This window comes from Drosophila simulans, unplaced genomic scaffold (assembly GCF_016746395.2).
Source record: "Drosophila simulans strain w501 unplaced genomic scaffold, Prin_Dsim_3.1 Segkk87_quiver_pilon, whole genome shotgun sequence".
NCBI classification, from domain to species: domain Eukaryota; kingdom Metazoa; phylum Arthropoda; class Insecta; order Diptera; family Drosophilidae; genus Drosophila; species Drosophila simulans.
Genome location: NW_025416883.1, coordinates 39,921 through 60,172, shown reverse-complemented (window position 1 = coordinate 60,172; position 20,252 = coordinate 39,921). Strand labels below are relative to the sequence as shown.

Genomic DNA, 20,252 nt, shown 5'->3' with positions numbered 1-20,252 from the left:
TGATTAAATAGAAATTTTAATTTTTATTGTTGTGGTTATTTTTCGTGGCTATTGTTTAACAGTTTTTGATATGTCCATTGCCTCAGATTTACGTTCTGATCTTATAGTAAGATCTGGGCACTAGTTACTCTGAGTACTGTGGGTAACGTGTACTATTGAGTTGCTATTTTCTAGGACAAGAACGATTATTATTATTAGAAAGGTTTTTATGACTCCAGTATTATTAGAGCCAATTCTGTTCTGTCTCTCATACATATCTTTTTTGATAAAAAATATCTGTTTCAATTTCTGTTTTTGTCGTTGAGTACGATTTCTATGGATTAAATTCCTTAATTTCCTTCTAAACCTTGGCATAAATTAACAAATTCAACTACTGTCTGATTCTGTCTGGCAAGGGTGTCTGCATTAACGTTTTGGAAGCCCTTCTGGGGTTCAATACGAAAATCAAAACATTGTATTTGTCAGGTCTCGCAGCTGCCAGCAGCACCTAAATGCATATACTTTTACCAGCATTGGAGGCACAATTAGTAATTAAAGGCATTGATCCGATGGTTAAGCAAGATTGCGTATACATAAAAAGTTATATTTGTGCGCGTACATTGCCAAATAACGGAAGCTGGCGCTAATTATTCTTTGCGCTCATCTTCACGCTTGAACCAAATTTTGAGTCTGCCATTCCGTTCTTGTTGCTGTTGAAACGTTACCGCTGACGCAAACAACAGTGATACGTTGTTAAAACGCATGAAGACTGCAATATATGTATAATAAAGTGGAATGATTGATATTAATTTTAATGAGAAATTTTATGATGTTCTCGGGGAACTTATGAAGTCCTTAGTTCGGGGGAAAACTTCAAAGCGCGCCTCTCAAATGCAATCCCATTTAACCTTTGCTGATGCATTTGTTCATGGGATTGTGGCCATCAGCAGCGTTCACTCCGGAATAGGGCACCGTTGCAGCCCCCTCTTGAGATTTCAAGGGACCGGCGCGTCGTATTTGCTTATTAAAAATTAAAAGAAGTGGGTTTTCTAGTTCAAGAAGAAATCCTAAGTGTTATACTATTGTCAAGATTGCCTCAGTCGTTTGAAGGCTTCGTGATTGTACAAGAAGATCAAGTAAAAAATTGTGAGCAAACAGTTTTTGGAATTCGGTCCGCAAACGAAAATGACAAGAGCGATAATAAAAGAAACGGAGAAAAAGAACACAAGCAAGAAGCAAACTGTAAAAGAATAGTTACATGCTGGAACTGTGGAGGTAAGCTGCGAAGTGCAAAGCGAAGAAAAAATCGCAAGAGAGTAAGAAAGCAAATCCGAAATCATATTCAGCATTCTGCTTTGTCGCTCAGCTAGACAATTTGCGAAAAATATGTGGTGTTTGGAATCGGGTGCTACTGCTCAATTGTGCTCTGAGGAGAGATCAATATTTAAAAAAAAAAGAGAATATAAAGAGCGCATTCTCTTGGCTGGAAACAATTAAATTGTTTACATCTACATTCATAGATGACAAATCTCGATATGTATATGTCTGTTTCCTGAAGACGAGAGATGAAATTCTTGAAAAATTTTAAGAATTTGAAGCATTTGCGGAGAATAAGACCAACAAGAAGATTAAAGCCGTGAGAAGCGACAACGGGCGAAAGTATTTAAGTAAAGCGTTTCAGTCTTTCTTGACAGAAAATGGCATAAAGCGACAGTTGACGGTTCCACACACCCCTCAGCAAAATGGTGCGGCGGAACGTGCTAACCGAACTCTGGTAGAAATGGCTAGAAGTATGATGCTGCACTGTTGGTGTTTGGCTATGGGCAGAGGCTATTAACACTGCTGCCTATCTAAGCAATCGCGCCGAGACGTCTTCTTTACCAAGAATGACTCCATTTCAATAATAGACAGGGAAAAAGCCAACTGTGTCACACTTGAAGGTTTTTGGGTCTAAAACTGTCGTGCTGGACAAAACCCAAAAAAAAAAAGAAGTTCGATCCAAGAGGACAGGAGCACGTTTTGGTAGGATACTCTGAAATTTCGAAACCTTATCGTTTGTATAATCCTAGCAAGCGAAACGTCTGTGTGGCTCGGGACGTCATTGTATTTGAGAATGACCATGATGACTGTGCTCGGAACGAACAAGATTCTGGTACTTCCAACGTTCATCTTAAGAAGCTTAAAGCCGTTCCATTGCATCCCGAACTTGTCTAATGATCAAGACGATGATGCACCTGTCGGCGAGAACTTTGATGAAGAAGGAGGAGAGCTTTCCTCTGATTAGCTTCCCGCCGAACCAGCTAAATGGAGAGGTCGTGGGCGACCAAAGAAAGTGTACACTGGCCTACCCGGACGACCACGTAAGCAGTACAATATGGTCAATGCTGAAGAAGTCCCCATCCCTACGAGTGTGAACGAGGCAATGAGTATGGATAATTCTGCTGAATGGAGAGCTTCTATGCAGTAGGAGATGGAGAGTATTCAAGCCAATGCGATCTGGACGTAGGTGGATCTCCCAGAGGGTCAGAAAGCTATCGGATCGAAATGGGTGTTTGCAAGCGTGACAAGACTAAGGGCTAAGTAGAGCGAGAATGGAATGAGCGGTTAAATGCGGTGCTGCTCAAAATGGAATTTTTTGAAGCCAGTTCGAGCGAGCGTGAACTTGGGAAAATATAGCGTCTAATTGCAAAAGAATTTATAGTTGTGGACGGCTCTAAAATGAAGCATTTTTTGGGAATTGAAATCGAACGTGACGGCGAAACTGGAGGCATAGAGATTGAACGTAAGCAGTACATAGTGAGGCTCCTGAATGACTACAAGATGCAGGGCTGCAAGCCAAACGTTATACCCCTATAAGCTGGATTCCAAGTAAAATGCGACAGGGTTGGATAAAGTTGCCTACCAGTCATTAATTGGATCCCTAACGTATTCGGCAATAACTACTCGTCCTGATATAATGCATTCTGTGACTAAACTGGCACAGCAGAATGCAGACCCACATAAGGAGCATGAAGCTGCTGCGAAGCGGGTGCTGAGATATCTAAGAGGTACAACTGATTTGAAGCTGCACTACTAGCGTACTGGTTGGTGTACCAATACACTGCTTTGTCGACGCGGACTGGGCTGGTAATTCTACGGACAGAAAATCGTTCACCGGTTAAGTATTGATTGCTGCTGGAGCTGTTTTTACATGGGCTTCGAAAAAACAATCGATGGTTGCTAAAAGTAGCACAGAAGCGGAGTATGTGGCGCTCTCGACTGCGGCGAGGGAGGCGCCCATGTGCGAAAGCTGATAAATGAGATTGGCTTATTATTATTATTAAGCGGGTTTCTATGTGTACTGCGACCCAGTAGGATCTATCGTACTAACCCTTCATGACTTCAAAGATCTCCCTGAAGTCCAATGCACTGTATAAATGCCATAATTTTATTGGGGTTCAGGGATGAAATTGTTTTCCGTGAGACTACATACATGCCCAGGAGTCTGTTCCTCCTGATGGAAAGCGCCATGCAGTCACATATAATATGTGCAGAGCTCTCCTCCTCCAGGCAGCAGAAGCGCCAATCTTATGCAAATGACTGCGAAGTCGGCAGTGCCCCGTAAGAAGGCCAGTTAAAATGCGCACGGTGTTTTTCCCGTGTGTCATTAAGGTCTTGAATCTTTTATGGTTATATTCACGGAGGAGAATCTTAGACTGCCTAAGTCCTGGTAGGTGTTCCCAGAAGGACAGACGTTTTTCTTCCTCTATTGACTTAAGTAAGCCCAGTACTCTGTGGTGACCAACACCACAGAATGGTTCGGGCCCAATTAGAGGGTTCTCTGCCCCTTTCCTGGCTAGGTTGTCCGCTATCTCATTTCCCGGGATGTTGTTGTGTCCCGGGACCCACCTTATTGTGAGTTTGTTGACAGCTACTAGTTTGTCTAGGGCTGTCCTCACTCCATTTACTAGCTTAGATGTTATCTTAGCTTTGCTGAGCGCCTTTATGGCTGCTTGCCACGATAGTTCCTTTGCAGATTAAACTCCGCACAGCGTCCAATAGCACAGAAATCAGCTTGAAAAATGCTGGTGTATCTGCCCATTGATTCGTGGTAATTGAACCTGCGGCCTACAACCCCCAGCCCACTTCCCTCGTCGGTGAGGGATCCGTCTGTATACCACTTTATTGTTTGTGGTTTCATAAGGTGTACTTTCCCCAGGGTTGTCCAACTGCTTTTATTACTGAGATGAGTGCTGAATGTCTGAGCGAACCTGTGCTCAGCTGGCATCTCATCCCTTGGTTGCATCAGCAAAGGGATATCCCTCTTTAGGCTTTCAGCCTTTCTTGTGAGGTTGCAGTCATTTCCTGCTCCCTCAATTCTTATTAGGGTGGCTTTCCGTTTCATTTCAATGACGATATGAAGCGGCGTTACCTCCATTAGTACTTCTAGGGCTGCAGTGGGACAGGTACGCATTCCTCCTGTCATGCATATGCAGGCCATTCTTTGGAGCTTATGAAGTTTCACCTTAGTGGTGCTAAGGCGTGCTCTATCACCCCAGGCTATTACTCCATATGTTAGTATGGGTCTGACTACCATGAGGTACAGCCATCTTATTATGCGTGGTGAGGTTCCCCACGATTTTCCAGCAATTTTCCTACACGTGAAAAGTGCTCTGGTGCACTTATCAATTGTGTTATCGACATAAGTTTTTAAGCTAAGTTTGGAGTCGAGGGTTATCCCAAGATAATTAACTTCTTTGCTGGCCTCTATGTGACATTCTGACAGGTTTATTGCCTTCATTCTCTGTAGCTTGCACCTATTTGTGAAAGGAACAATAACAGTTTTGCTAGGATTTAGGCTCAGGCCTACTTCCTTGCACCATTCGCTGATCATATTGAGGACAAGTTGAATGATATCGCAGTGTTTCCTCATATTTACCTCTGGCTATAATGACAATATCGTCAGCATAGCCTTGGCAAAGTATACCTCTGCGGGTCAGTCTGTCCAGCAACTCGTCTACCAGCAAGCTCCACAAGAGAGGCGAGAGGACACCCCCTTGTGGTAGATACTGTGGACGACTGTCCTCCTAAAGTGGCTCGCCTAGATGCCAGTAGTGATTTGATCCATCTGCTGGTTGTTGCATCTAGTCCTCTTTTTGCCAGGGATGCGTTGTCTGTATGTCTAAGAAGGCACATAACGCCACTTCCTTATGAGTAAGTGAATCCTCAATAAGGCTTTTCAGGCGATATAGGGCAGTATCAATTGATCTGCCCGCCCTGTAGGCATACAGAAGGGCTTAAGAAATCTCCAAGTGCAGATTTATGGCGATAATCAAAGCGCACAATGTTTGGTAAAAAATGACACCATTCATGTAGTAAGCATATCGATATTAAGTATCATTATGTAAGAGAATTATATTGAAAAGATAATTGAAATTAAGTATGTGCCAACAGAGAACATGGTATCAGATGTATTAACAAAGAATTTGAATAGAGTTAAGCATAAAAGATGTATAAAAATGACGGATTGTATTGATTCTTGTATTGAGTAGAGATTGATTTTTTCAAATGAATATTAAATGTAATGTTAAATAAGCAACTTGCCATGTAGAGGTTGACATATTGCGTTGAGAAGAAGTGTTAAATTGATGTATGTATTTAAATAGCAACGCAATCGCAAATCAACGGAAAAACTTATGCTATAAGATCAACTCTTTAATTTGAAGTCACACTGAAGCGGGACTCTCTTATATTTTATCTCTTATGCTGTCAACTGCCTGCATGAAGTCATATTGTAACATACTACTTTAGTTCTAATAAAGTACCCAAATGAATAATTATTTTTAGTATTATTATTGTTAGTGTTATTATTATTATTTTTTTTTTTTTTTATTATTATAATTATTATTGTTTTTATAATTATTACTATTGTTGGGTCATGCAGCCGCCAAAACTGTGCAGTAGACTAATCTCATACTCTTTAATATTGTAAGCCGAATTAGTCAGTGGTAGCAGTTGCGATGCCCATAGTGCAAACCGTTGTTCTCGCACGCATTTATCTGTACGGCGCTCATTCCTTGTTCTTTTTTGTTATATACCTACGTTAAGCTTGGGCGCGGCATTTCGGTTGTCTGTCCCGCCATTTTTCCACTTCTTCGTGTTTCGGAAAAGACTAAACTTGTGCATTCGATATAGCTGCCGTAAACAATTCGCAAAATAACCAGTATCGTAAAATAAACAAACTTTCTTCGGCTATTTATTATTCGCAACAGCTATTGAAAAAGCTCAATAGCTAAACATTGGTGACCCCGACGTGATAGTGTTAATTTGCATGCAATAATTAATGCACTCATCCCGTTTATAAATAAATATAAATACATTAAATCGCAATCGGTTGGGCAAGTGAGTGGTGATTTCGGTGATAGTGGCTGTGTTTAAGCGAGCTAGCATTACATATATACATGCATACATTGCTACATATATCGTTGCGTGCATTGACTCCGCTTGCATTTTCGGCATTTATTTTGTGCTCATCTTCCCGCTGAACCGAATTAAAGGCGATTTGTTGCTATGCCCGCTGAAGGTGACAAAAACATGGTGACCTTTTTAAAGCGCAAAGCCAATGCGCTGTTCAGCAGGTTGCAGAGGCTACAAACGTCGCTGTCTAATGAGACGCTAAGCGTATACGACGAACCCACTCTTACGGTGAGGCTGGAGCAGATTGATGAGCTGCAAAGTGCCTTCAATGTTCTGCATACAGAACTGGAGGAATTGGATTTCGACGAATTTGGCAGTGAAATGAGCGAGTTTTCGATGAATTCATCGTTGAATTCAAGGCTAGTGTGCGCGCGGAAATAGCCAAACGCAATGTGCATTTCGCGCCGCACTCAACGCTTGCGGAAGGTGTTGTGCCCCACCAGTGTAGTGGTCCTCAAACGCAGCCGCGGCCGAGGCCGATGCCGTTGCCGCCTGTGCAGCTGCCAACGTTTGGCGGAGGCTACGCAAACTGAGCGGATTTTTACTCCGTGTTCACGAGCATAATCGACAGCCATCCGGACCTCTCCAACATTGAGAAATTTCAACATCTGCGGTCATGTTTGAGGGATTCAGCGCTGGAAACTATCCGATCATTGGAGATTTCAAACAGCAATTACGAAGCGGTTTTAGAGTTGCTTCAAAAAAGGTTTGATAATCGGCGTCTCGTTTTTCAGGCGCACATCACCGAGATTCTGGGTTTAAAGATAGTACGGAATGGTTCAGTGGCATCGCTTCGGGAATTGTCGGACAAGTTTAACGCTCACATTCGTGCGTTGAAGTGTTTGGCCACCACTGAGCAAATCGCTGGCTGTATCATAGTGCAAGTGCTGCTGCAAAAGCTGGATGCGGCGAGCCAAGCTAAGTGGGAGGAGCGCTTGGAGGATCCGCTCTATGCCAATCTTTTTCCGTCGTGGGAATCGAAGGCTGCATTCCTGGAACAGCGATGTAGGACTTTGGCCGTGGATTGCGCCATGGCAACCTATGCGCCAGGCGTTCAGGTGGGCAGAAATCGTTCGACGCTAGTTGGTACCACCCAAAATTCTCTTGGTTGCATGCTTTGCCATAGTGCAGAGCATGTCATATATTATTGCCCGCAATTTAGAGACTTAGCGCCAGTAGATCGTCTGCGCGAGGCAAAGAGACTAGCACTTTGCCTAAATTGCCTAAAGGCAGGTCATCAGCTACGGCAATGCAGCTCGAGCCGCTGCCGCACCTGTGGAATCAGGCATCATACGCTGCTCCATCTAGATGGTCCGCCTTCCTCGCAGCCACTTGTTCCGTTGTCTTCAAGATCCCACGCTGAGCCTTCTGCCCCGCTTTCGACTTCTTCTACTCTAATTGCCCAGGATCTCGGTAGTGATCTTGTGCTGCTAGCCACTGCAACCGTTCTAGTGCAGAATCGATCGGGACTGTTCGTTCCCTGCAGAGCCTTGTTAGATTCTGGCTCTCAATTGCACTTGGTCACCTCTCGGTTTGCAAATCAACTGCAACTTAAGAGGTCGAGGTCGTCCGGCTCCGTCACTGGAATAGGGGATTCCAATTTCGCGACTGATGGATTCTCGGTAGGAATTGCGATTCGGTCTGTCACTTCGGATTTCTCAACGAGCATAACAGCAGTTATCGCTCCCAATATCACAGATTGCCAGCCAAGTTTTAATGTGGACATTGGGGACTGGAAGATTACAGAAAACCTGCTGCTCGCCGACCCGGAATTTCATAAAGCTGAGGGCCCCGCCTAGAAGCAAGGGCGGTCGGGCGATCGCCTATTCGCCTGCCCACCCGAAGTCCGAGGCGTAGAGACGGGATCGAGCGAGGTGAAGACCCGGAGATGATAGTCACATTCGAGGGAAGCGACCTAGAATGGGAGGAGGACCCAGTCGAGGAAAAGAGAAGATGGAGGCTGGACATGGCCAGGGACCCGGCTGCAGACCGGTACCTACCGAAGACCGCCCCAGACTTTAAAGAGGGGAAGTGGAATGCCAAAGGGAGCGAGGAGACGTCGGGCGTTATAGTGGACGCGAACGTCAGGCTGTGCAAGCTGAAAGCTGACCGATTGGAGGCAATAAGGGCCCCACGGCCCGACCGCTTGGCAGCACGGAAGGAGTACGAGGCCGCCAAGGCGAGGATCCACATGCAGAAGAGTCGTCCTGGAGGGAGGTGGCCTGTCCTCGGGCAGAAGATGGTGATGTTGTATGACGAAGGCAGGTCTTCGCCCATCCTTACCTCCAGGGAGACACCGTTCCACTTACTGAGGCTGGGGACTGCTGATTGCAGCCACTCAGCAGTGGTTGCGTTGCGGCAGTCCACTATCAGGTGGCCCACCCTGAAGTGGATTCCTCCAAACTTGATTGGAGAATCCCAACCGGAGAGGACTATTTCCTCCAGTAGTGCGTCCTCGAGCTGTGAGAGGTTCTCACTGCTAAGGACGACTTTGGGGTACCCCTCTGGTACGACCGCAACTTTAATGGCCCCAGTTACGGTCGCACATGATGGCTTGCGTACCTCAGTTGCCTTTGCAGCCCTTGAGGTACTTGGGCCATCGAAAGGAGTAGTCAGTGGCCTGCTCTTCTCCACCTTCTGCCTCTTTAATCGTTTCCGTCGGAAGCGTCAGGGTAGAGTTTGCCCGCTTCAAAGCAGAGTTGGGCCTTTGCTCTAGCGGCTGCGGTGTCTTGGCCCACCCAGCAGCGCAGCCCGCAGTTTGAGGAAAGGTTTAGGGTGGAAATTTCGTCTTTTACAAGGCGTCTTGCCCCACGGACTTCGGCGTAAACCGGAAGACTGCACGGAGCGGCCGCCGCACCAGCTTGAGGAAAGGGTTAGGATGGAACGTCCTCAGGGACTTCGGCGTAATCCGGGAGATTGCACGGAGCGTCTGTAGGAACTGAACAGGGACTGGAGGTTGCGACTAGCAAGGCGTTCGCCTTGTAAGCGTGGCCAAAAAGCTACTTTTTTGATTACGCCATTATGTTAGTATAAGATTCGACTTTAGTGTTGCGTACCAGGAATTTAAAAAAATACCTAACGAGTAAGATACCAGCTGTATACAAGCGCACAATCGCTTTTAAATTAAAAAAAAAAAGGAACAAAGAAAAGTTTTTATTAAACAAGTGATAATGGGAGCGAAAGGAACTTTCCCTGTAGTTGAGTGTTGTAAGCGATTTTAGGTGTATTCGCAGAAACAAAAACTAATGTTTAACTAGAGATTTAAACATTATATTCACCTAACTTCACCATAATATATAAACTGTGTTGTAGGTAATTTAGTTCATTTGAATGTGATCTTAAAGTTTTCTTGCAATTAACCTCCAAAGCAGAGGCTGCTGATGAATTGTTTAATTAATTTTTAATTAATTTGTTTGTTATTATTTATAAAATAATAAATAATGCAATCATTAAAACGAAATCAGTTGTTTTTTGCTTGGACTAGAAGAAGCAGACGAAATTAGAGAAATTCCTATACAAAATTAGTTAATTAAATATAAAGGGGAGGTGCCATGACCACAATTTTTGGTATCTAAAAGATATGGGCTAGTGTAACCCAATGCAAAAAAAAAAAAATAATTTAAATATCATCCTCCGTTCCGGAGTTACCATCTAAAAAATATATAGGGGCGCTGCCACGACCACATTTTTTGGTATCATATAAGATGTGGTCTAGTATAACTCAATACAACTCTTTCCGTTTTGAAGTTATTAGTTTTGTCTACAGAATGGTACCATTCAGCCTCTAGTGCATCGCCCAAAATGGCGAGTCCACTCTTCTGTAGATTTTTCTTTTTGTCAAGCTACTCGGCGTCACAAATACCCCTCCAGATAGGCAATTCGTTCTTCTGCACCGTGCGCAATCTTGTCACTTGACTTTATACGTCCAACACAAACTTGTTGCGCTGCTCTCCGATCAATCGCTTATCAATCACCTCCTATGTAGCTGACATCAAACCTCAGGTCAAAACCTAGGTCGGTTTCTCTATCATTCCCTCACGTTGCAGCAAGAAAATTTCACAATAATCTATGTGCAACTTTGCCATTTCGATAGTACCAACGAATAGCACAACGGTTTATCCAATTTTTACACACACAGTTTGATGACTGATTTTCCAAATATTTCCGACTGAGCCCCCAAAATTGTAGCTCCAGGGTTGCGTTTAATGAGAAAAGAATTATTATTAATATTAAGCAAAACATGTGTGTGTGATTGTAAGCTGTAATAGTTTGAAATGTGTGAATAGTTAAATTTCTGTTTGAATAGAAAATTTGTTCCGTAGTGGCCAAGGTGCAAATTGCCCGCAAATCTGAATTCATGCAATCACTGAACTCCCAAAGACCATTTGGTGATTCGTTCTCGACACCTTTTAAACCAAATATTGGCGGAACGTGTGACTGAAGTGTAAAACTCCATGAAAACGAGCAATTTCCAAAATTGGCAACCAAGGCTTCCTAGTTCGATCCGCATTGCTTATAATGTCAATGGATGTTGACTTGGCAGCGATTAAAGCCGTCAATCAGCAAAGCAGCTATTCCTCGGTTCAGTTTCGCGTTCACATCCATACAAACTACAAACGGAAAATTCAAGCCGGTGGGCACTCGATTTCTCTGTAAAATGTAATTTTTTCAACGATGTCTGCGCCAAATCAAACGCCAAGCTTAGGGAAGTGATCCGTTGCACTCGCGAAGAAAAGATAACTTCATCGAGTTTTCCGTAAAAAAAACAAAAATAACCAATATGCCACCCTTAGGACTAACATTAATAAAAATGCAGAAAAATGCTAATATTATTGTATTTGTAGCTCTACTTTGTTTGGAGATGCAGACTGGATTAAGTAAAAGCTTGGCTTCATAATATGAACCCCTAGGCATATCCACAAAGTAGTTTAGCTGAATAAATAGCGCGACAGCTCTAGCGAGATAAGAAAGAAAGGGGAGAAGAGAGACTCCATGAGCGCTTTAAGTACAGATGCGCGCATGGCTAGACGCTGGCGATCTGCTCCGAAATCTATTGTTGCCAAAGTGCATCAAAAGATTATAGTGTGGGCAACATGAAAAACTTTTTGTTAACGTCCTGAATATTAAAAAGGTCGTAAGCGTTATTGTCAGCGTCGGTTTCGTCTATCTGACCTACGTAGTCGTCCAAGTTGTCGTTAATGTTGTTATAATCTTCGTACTCTGCAATAGCTCGTTCATAGTCTATCCTTGTCGATAGACTCTCGGTGTGTCATGTTTCGTTTTCCTCAACTTTAGTTGTATATTAAAGTTCTTTTGCCGCTTCAACCCATCTGGCATTGGACCTGGTACAAAACGAGGTCTGTTCATATAGGTAACCATCCGATTTATCGATTTTAAAAGGTGAAAGGCAAAGGTGTAATGCTGATGATAAGTCTTAAGCTACATTTTTGTCTTTAACCCTTCTGCTTCTCTTCCTAATCCCATACGGATGATCTTGTTAGGGATTAGGGATAGATGCTTTTAAAGTGCTTGATGGAATTCTTCCACCGATTGATTAGCACTTTGTATACGGATTGTCATTTGGTATTCTGAGGTCTTAATGTCGCATTTTTCCGCGTAATGACTGATCGCCAGTTAAATGAGGTACTGTAGGATTCCAGAGCCATGTCCGCATGCCCTACAATCTTATTACGTATCGTATGTAAGATACCATAGTATTTTGCAGTACTCCGAAAAGCACTATACGCTTATAAAATATGGTCTTCGGTCTACACCTGAAAACTGTCGGATATTTTTTATTATATGTGTTACTCTTTTAACGTTTCCTAAGTTCGCTGCGTGTTCTGCGGCCATTATGTGTTGAATGTTTTTTTTGGCAAATCGATAGAAATTCACAAGAAATTTAAAGTGATGAAGAAATATCAGGAAATTTTTCAAAAGTGTGCGCGTGGCAGTTTTTGCCGGTTTGTGGGAGTTAGACGGGGCGTGGCAGCAGGGGCCAACAAACTTGCGCTGCGTCTATGTCTCTAGAATCTGTATGCTGAATCTAAACATTCTCTTTATATGGTATGAAACGCTTCTGTTACATACTTTTTAACGAACCTAGTATGCCTTTTATTCTACGCGTACAAAATAAAAAAAATTGAAGTGAGAACAACGTCATTATTTATTAAAATCCAATTAGAAACTTAACTACACATGCTGTCTCTAACAAGCTGCGAGTATTAAGCAGTCTGCTGTGCCGCCCTACTTGGCAAAGGATCGATGTCGGTTCGCTATTTCCAATGGCCCACGATGAACTGCAGTCTTCTTGTAATCACAAGCACTGGTGGCGGAAGTCATTGCTAAACATATTCTTGGAGCTCTGCGTGTGCAGACGGTGAGATTGCATATTAGGGTTTGTTGTTGTTTGTTGTTCTAGATGTTGACATTATTGTTGTTATTATATCCAGGAATACCAATGAAATAAATATTTCCAATAATAATTAAAATTTATTTAATACATTGGTCTATTTATTTACACTTACAAATACATTTATTATTTGAGCATTTGCTTATATAATTTTTTTTACTATTGACGTTTCGATAGGTCTATACTACAAATACTCATTTTTCATTTTATGAATCTAATTTCCGATATAACATTTTTTAAATTGTATATATCTCACTTACATAACCGAATGGAGTACACTTAGGTAAAAATCGATTTTCTTCCATGTTTACCATGCCCGGCCTTGTAAGGGCAGGTAACCGCCACATTGCTGTTGATGTCCATTAGAAATAAAGTTATTTTGGTTTCTGTATGCCATTGCCAAGCTATTCGACATCAAAGTATTATTGCAAGGTTGCTGTAACATAGCAACGTTAGAACCTCCAACAGTCCCATAACTAGCTAGTAAAGATGACGATGTGTCCGGTGAGTGGGAGTTGGGAGCGTCTCCTGTTATAAGATTGAGACCACTCGAAACATTTGCAGTTACCGAAACTATTCCACTATTGGCATTTCCACTATTTGCTGAACCGGTATTATTGCCTGCTGACGTCGAATTGGTTCCATGCTGTTGCGATTGACTTGAACTGTTATTTCCAGAGCACGGTTTACCGTCTTTTACCAGTACAGGAACAGCAACTCGCCTTGGTGAGCTTGCAGGCTAAAATAAAAAGAAAACAAAAAAATGTCACAAATTTCGCTTTATAATATTTAGAGTACCAGAAAGAAATATTTTGAATATAAAAACATTTATTTGTTTTTAAGGGTCAAAAGGTTGTTTAAAGTATGTATCACGTAGAAGGAAGCGCTTCCGAAAGTATATATATTCTTGATCAAGATCAATAGATCCTGAGCAATGATCCTGAAAAAATATATATACATTAAATGGGCGAAAACGCTTCCGTCTATCTTCATTTTCTATTGTTACCTATTCAATGCTGGACTTGATGGATAAATAGCCGAGTCGAACCGGCCATGTCCGTCTGTATGTCCGTTCGTAGGAACGTCGATATCTCAGGAACTATAAAAACTAGAAGGTTAATGTTGCCACGCCCAGTCTATCGTCCACAAACCGCCCAAAACTGTCACGCCCACACCTTTATAAAATGTTTTGATATTTTTTCATATTTTTATTAGTTTTGTAAATTTCTATCGATTTACCAAAAAAATATTTGGACACGCCCACCCCAATGCCCACAAAGTTGCCAACCCCAAAACTTTATTTTATTGTTTGTCCTGCCAATTAATATACCATACCTAATATCGCCAAATACGATCACGCCCACACTTTTAAAATTTTTTTTTTGATGATCGGGGAAACTCGACTCTACAATTATCTCCTATTGTATATTAACAGAACACATGGGGAAATATGTTCGACTCGTCACTACCGTAAGTTTGTTTTGATCATCATCATCAAATGATGATTGATCCAGGGAAGGCTAAGAAACAAAACTTTGTTTCTATAGTCGAACCACCGAGGCGGGTTTTGTCACTGCTGATAGTGTTCCTGAACGGCCAGCTTTTGCCGGTAACCCGGACTCAGTTCTGGAACCTTTTGGTGGTAAACTAATCGGTTGTGATTACTGGTTGTGAAACCAGTGCCAACGAATCATAAGGTCTAGTGGTCCCAAGCTGCACTCCCTCAACCGCGGATTGGTCGTATTGCTACGAATCTTTTCTAGCTCCATACCTTACCAACATTTAAAAGTCATCTGAAATCGACAGCAGTCCAGTTATTTTAGATTGTTCAGTCATTGTAAACAGATAACAACCAAAGTACCACGAGAGCTCAGAACTTTCTACTTTCTATACAATCCACTACCAAATGTGCTAGTTTAAGTCAATCAAAAGAAATCTATATCTCCTTGTTGTTAGCCTTAATTATGGAAACATTATCTGTAGGTCGACTTTGAAAATATGCCTCTGTGTATGGTGCCTCCAATGGTTAATGTGGTTGATGGTCGGAGAAGGTCGTATTATTCGAATCTTTTATCTGAATGCAAATAGGAATGCGGAAGGATCCGCATTAAAGAATTTGTTGAGACGGCATAATGTAACTTCATATATATCCGGCAGCTAAATTAAGATTTTCCTTGAAACATGTACGTAGTCCTAAAAGTGCAGCTGTGTGCATTGTGCGGATTAGACTGCATTGAAGGTCCAAATCAAGCGTGTTGATCAAGGATTTGTTTGCTGCATACAACAACCAACTGCTTGCCTTAAGATTATGTTTAATAAGAGTTCGAGGAATCACGGAGCCGGAGTCTATTAGAATTCGAATTCTTGATCGTAAATATATAATCGGTGTCCGAAAACTCCCTAGGATTAGCTTGGTAATCAGTTTTGAGTCGTACTAGTTTAAAGACGTGCAGAATGTGAATGTTTCCCTGCACTTTCAAGCGTTGGTGGTAGTAACAAAGCTCAGAATCGAGTTCTGCCCGACCGCTCTTGTTTCCAGAAATAAGCGATCTACCAGAATGTCGACTAAATGTTAATGTATTTATACTATTGATCTCGTCGTTCAGGGTATTTAACCGTCGGGACAAGGCACGTAGTAAATTTGCAACTTCTAGGTTGCTAGACTGCATTTACGGAATTCTTCAAAGGCTGAAAATTGTAAGATGCAATTGTATAAATAGTAGTAGGAGTCATCCAAGCTTCTAGCTTTTTATAGGCCACTTTCGCAAGTTTTTCCAAATCTGATTCCTTGAAACGGTTAAAGTTAGTAGAATAGATTGTGGCATCTCTACAAGAATCTGGGTACGTAATATGTTTTAAGGCGCAAGGCGTAGCATGTGTGTGAAAATTTCGGATGGTTATGATTGTTGTGTCTCAGAAAATTTGTCAACCTGTTAGGTCTTCAGAGCAAGGTATATCTTGTCAATCGGAGGACGTGTTACTATGTTCTCCACATATGCGAAACGAGCGTTAGACTTGTTCAAGCCACACTTAGCCACTAAGACTTATTACGTCCGAAATTTCGAAAACTTTACCAAGACACGCTAAGAGGGCACATGTGGACCCGGGTGCTGCTATTGGGCTTGAGAAGCGTTTGTTTGCAACGCTTCCAGCTACTGATGGAGCTCACGAAAATAGGCCGTAACTTCGTCAGGATTTGGAGTTGCGGTCTTGGTTCTCATTGTCAGTGAAACTAAGTCTTCCCGAAATCAGTGAACGCATGAACGCATGTTGTGGCGCGACTCAGCCATTAATCGGACTTAATGTCGATTAAATGTTTCGGCTGCATAAGCAACAAATATTGAAATTCAAGCGTGACCACTTTAGCATCACTACTAAGACCATTGCATAGGTTAATATTATTTCTTTATTTTCACAAGAAGGCCTTTTACATGTGACGAAGTATATGCGTTCAAGAGGCACATCCGAATTTTTCTGCTTACTTGACATATCTTAACAGATTCATAGTTTTTCTGGGATATCGATAGATATTAGTGTGTGTATAAAAGTGTGGGCGGGACCGTTTTGGTCGTTTTTTAGGTGAGAAAGGAGGGCGTGGTACACCAATAAAATTGGCTAGACAAACAAAAAAAACGAAATAAAAATCTAAACATTTTTCAAAAGTGTGAGATTGGCAGCTTGGGGCGGTTTTAGGCCGTTAGAGTGGGCGGGGCAAAAAGTTCTTCTAAAAACTCCATCCATCCAATAAATTTTCAAGACTAATATAAATATGAAAAAAAATCAAAACTTTTTTAAAATTGTTGGCGTGCCAGTTTTGAGCGGTTTGTGGGCGTTAAAGTGGGCGTGGGCCAAAAAGGTTCCGCTGCCTCTTTGTCTCTACAATCTGTATGCTGAATATCAACATTCTAGCCTTTAAAGTTCCTTAGATATCGACGTTCATACGGACAGACGGACGATTTTCAACGGACCTTTGACTCTACGTGTAATGGGTATAATTATACGGTTATTACAACGTTTAGGGTTTCCTTTAACAACATACGGATTTAATGCACGCTTGCGGCTGTTTCTGCTGAATTCCACACTTCTGCTTCTCTCCTCGCGCTCTTGCTCGGACCCTTTCTTACATTCGGCCATTCCGCCATGCCACTAATCATCTGTCCCAGATGAGCAATCATCCTCGTTGTTCTGGACTTACCGCTACAACTTCATATAATAACAGCTGGTATAAGTATTAGATGGGCCTTCAAAATCTGCTGCTTTCTGAACGTCGTATCTACCATTCCTCTGACCCTTGAAACTGCGTACGGTCCTATATATTCATCAGTCAACTTCTTGTCGCGCTGCTTTTCCTCACGCGCCGCCTTCTTCTCCTTGCTTATTGGATTTCTCGTACTTCTTCCGTGTTCCGCATCAGCACACTCTTGTTCAGATCGCGCTGAACCTGCTCCTTCTCCGTCTGCTGGGACTCCATTCGGTGCTGCAGGACACGCAGCTCCGCTCTCAGCCGGCTGACATGCTTCTCACTGCAGCAGCAGTTTCACCTTCTCGTCAGCAATCACAAATCTATTGTATTGATGAAAAAGTAGATTTCACCATCCGGGATGATCCCCCAGTGGGGAAGAAAACTTGTAACCGTCGGCCGACAGCGTAAAGTCTAGCTTTGAGACGAAATTAAATCCGAGCAGTGCGACATACTCGATGTCCTCATCATCAACTACGACGAACTTGTGTGGCGTCATCTCCGTATCTACTGCAACCTCAGCCAAAAAGTAGCCAACTGGGCACGTGATCTTCTTTCCCAGCCCACAAAGCTTCGACGCACATTTCTCTAATACCACATTCGGTATTTTGCTTAAGATTTACTTGCGCATAATAAATACATCGGCTCCCGTATCTACCAGACCCTCCACTTCCACTACAACTTGGACGCCAGCAGCGGACCCTAGACAATCTCTTGGCATAAGCCCCTCCTTGTTGCAACTGAGACATTTAACGGCAGACCTGCACATCTTGCGAAGATGGTTTAATGATCCGCAATTGAAACAGTGACTTTTCCTCCCGCTGAAGGTTCGACGTACACTTTCCATCGTTCGGCTTAAACGGCTTTTCGCCACGCGGTCGTACACCTCATACTGCTATTGTTTCCAAGTGAAGCTATCTTTTTCATCTGCAGTTCGTATTCGTGAAATGATTCCTGCTTGCGTTTCTTCCGATCGCGGAACTGCTCGTGCACATCCGCGCTGCACACATATTGTCGGGTGAAATCCGTCTCCAGCCGCATACGCATTTCTGAATATTGGTGTAGGAACGTGGAATCCAAAAACAACTTCGCTATGTTCGTCATGATGGCGCGAGCCTGCACATAAATCTGTCTTATGTTAAGGTCGTAGGCAGCAGTATTCAGCTCAAAATCATGAAACCAATTTTTCACCGGTGTGGACCAGCCGACAATCTCCGGAATGATTTTCGCAAAGCTTTCCGCCGTAATCGAGCCATCGTTGTTTCGTTCATCCGGCTACAGCCAGCAGCTGAACCAAATCCTTCAACGTTTTTGTATTTTCGTCGATCGATCTTCTTTTAATTAAACCAGCTGCGCCACTTTGCTCTCCACTTGCTTCGACACGATTCTGCATTTTGCTTCTTTATTAATCACTCATTGTATTATTTTCCACTGCTGCAGCTACTGATTTAGTTTAATACGCCTGTTTTCCTGTTTAAATTGATATCTTTGAATATTCTCTCTTTATTATCTTGAAAATTTAAAATTACACGGTTATTATAAGTTTTAGTTTTTCCTTGACAACTTTCGGGTTTACTACACACTTCCGGTTGTCTCTGCTGAATTCCACACAACGAATACCGCCTTATATGTTCCCTCTGGTCCTTTTTGCTGTCGCTTATCCTGCAGATCTGTTTTTATTGCTGTTTCTCTTGTTGCGCTCCATAGACCATATTTACTTGTTTTTTGTGTGCCACGTTTGGTTTATTGTGCAATATGTTGGCGCACGTACATAATTCCAACAGCTGTCTAGTAACACCCAGGATCCAGATCCAACACGTCGAGATCTTGTCGCCCAGGATTAGAGTGTCGGGTAAGTTTGACGGAACAGTCATTCTTTTTATATATTATCTATACATATATTCTCGTGCCAACTGTCTTTCTTTTTACGATTAATATATTTATACCCGTTACTCGTAGAATGAGAGGATATACTAGTTTCTTTGAAAAGTATGTAATAGGCAGAAGGAAGCGTTTCCGAATATATAAAGTATATATATTCTTGATCAGGATCAATAGCAAAGTCGATCTGACCATGTCAGTCTCTCCATCTGTCCGTAGGAACGTCGATATCTCAGAAACTGTAAGAGCTAAAGGTTGAGATTCAGCATACAGCAAATTTCTATCGATTTGCCAAAAATCTTTTTCCCCCGACCACAATCCGCCTAAAACTGCCACGCACACACACACCTTTCAAAATTTTTTAGATATTTTTTTCGCGTATATGATAGTCGGGGAACTCGACTATATCAATCTTTATTGTTTTTTAATAGTGTTAACTAAAAGGTATTATTATATTAGAAGATATTTTATTGTTAAAGAGGCTAACAATGGCAATGCATTTTATTTTTAAAAATATTGCCCGATCGTTTTACGATCAAGCGACAGCTAAGCTGGAGGGGCAATGAGGACTAATGACTGACGAGCGATACGAATCAAATTATTTTACGGCACTTCTAATATTTGTATACCCGTTACTTGTAGAGTAAAAGTGTATACTAGATTCTTTGAAAAGTATGTAACAGGAACTATAAAAGCTAGAAGGTACAGATTCAAAGACGCAGCGCAAGTTTGTTGACCCATTTTGCCACTTTCGAAAAACGTGTTGATATTTTTTCACATTTTTATTACTCTTGTAAATTTTTATCGATTTGCCAAAAACTTTTTTGCCACGCCCAATCTAACGGCCTTAAGCCGCCCAAAACTCACACGCCCACATTTTTGAAATATTGTTGGATATTTTTTCACAATTTTATTAGTTTTGTAAATTTCTATCGATTTGCCAAAAAACTTTTTACCACGCCCATTCTAACAACCTAAAGAACCCGAACCGGACACTCCCGCACTTCTGAACAATTATTAAATGTTTTCTCATTTTATTCCCCAATATCTATGATGAAGTGCCTCCAGCAGATACATTGCCATCATTCAAAGGGTTCAATCGAAGATACTATGAACAATCCGTAGGGCACCCTGTATTATCTCAAACAAAAACATACAAAGAGACCTGTTCCGGTCTTCTGTGAAGAAGAATAAAACATTCATAGTTTGCGGAACTTTTAAAAGAGGTTTAATTTCAGGTTTTGGTGTGTGAACTTCTGTTTTTTTTTAATGTTTTTCATAAGT

The 20,252-nt window shown here is 42.0% G+C and overlaps 1 protein-coding gene across 10 annotated transcripts in view; it reads right to left on the bottom strand.

Moving 5' to 3' along the window:
- Positions 1 to 12,907: 12,907 nt before the first annotated feature.
- The window catches only part of LOC27208688 (homeobox protein Nkx-2.1), a 36,231-nt gene continuing 28,886 nt past the window's right edge, over positions 12,908 to 20,252 (bottom strand). For all 10 annotated transcript variants that reach the window (XM_039298301.1, XM_039298302.1, XM_039298307.2 and 7 more), the window contains one exon: positions 12,908 to 13,586. In XM_039298301.1, the coding sequence (XP_039154235.1) occupies positions 13,155 to 13,586 (432 nt within the window). In that variant the 3' untranslated portion in view covers positions 12,908 to 13,154. The remainder of the gene's footprint in view (positions 13,587 to 20,252) is intronic.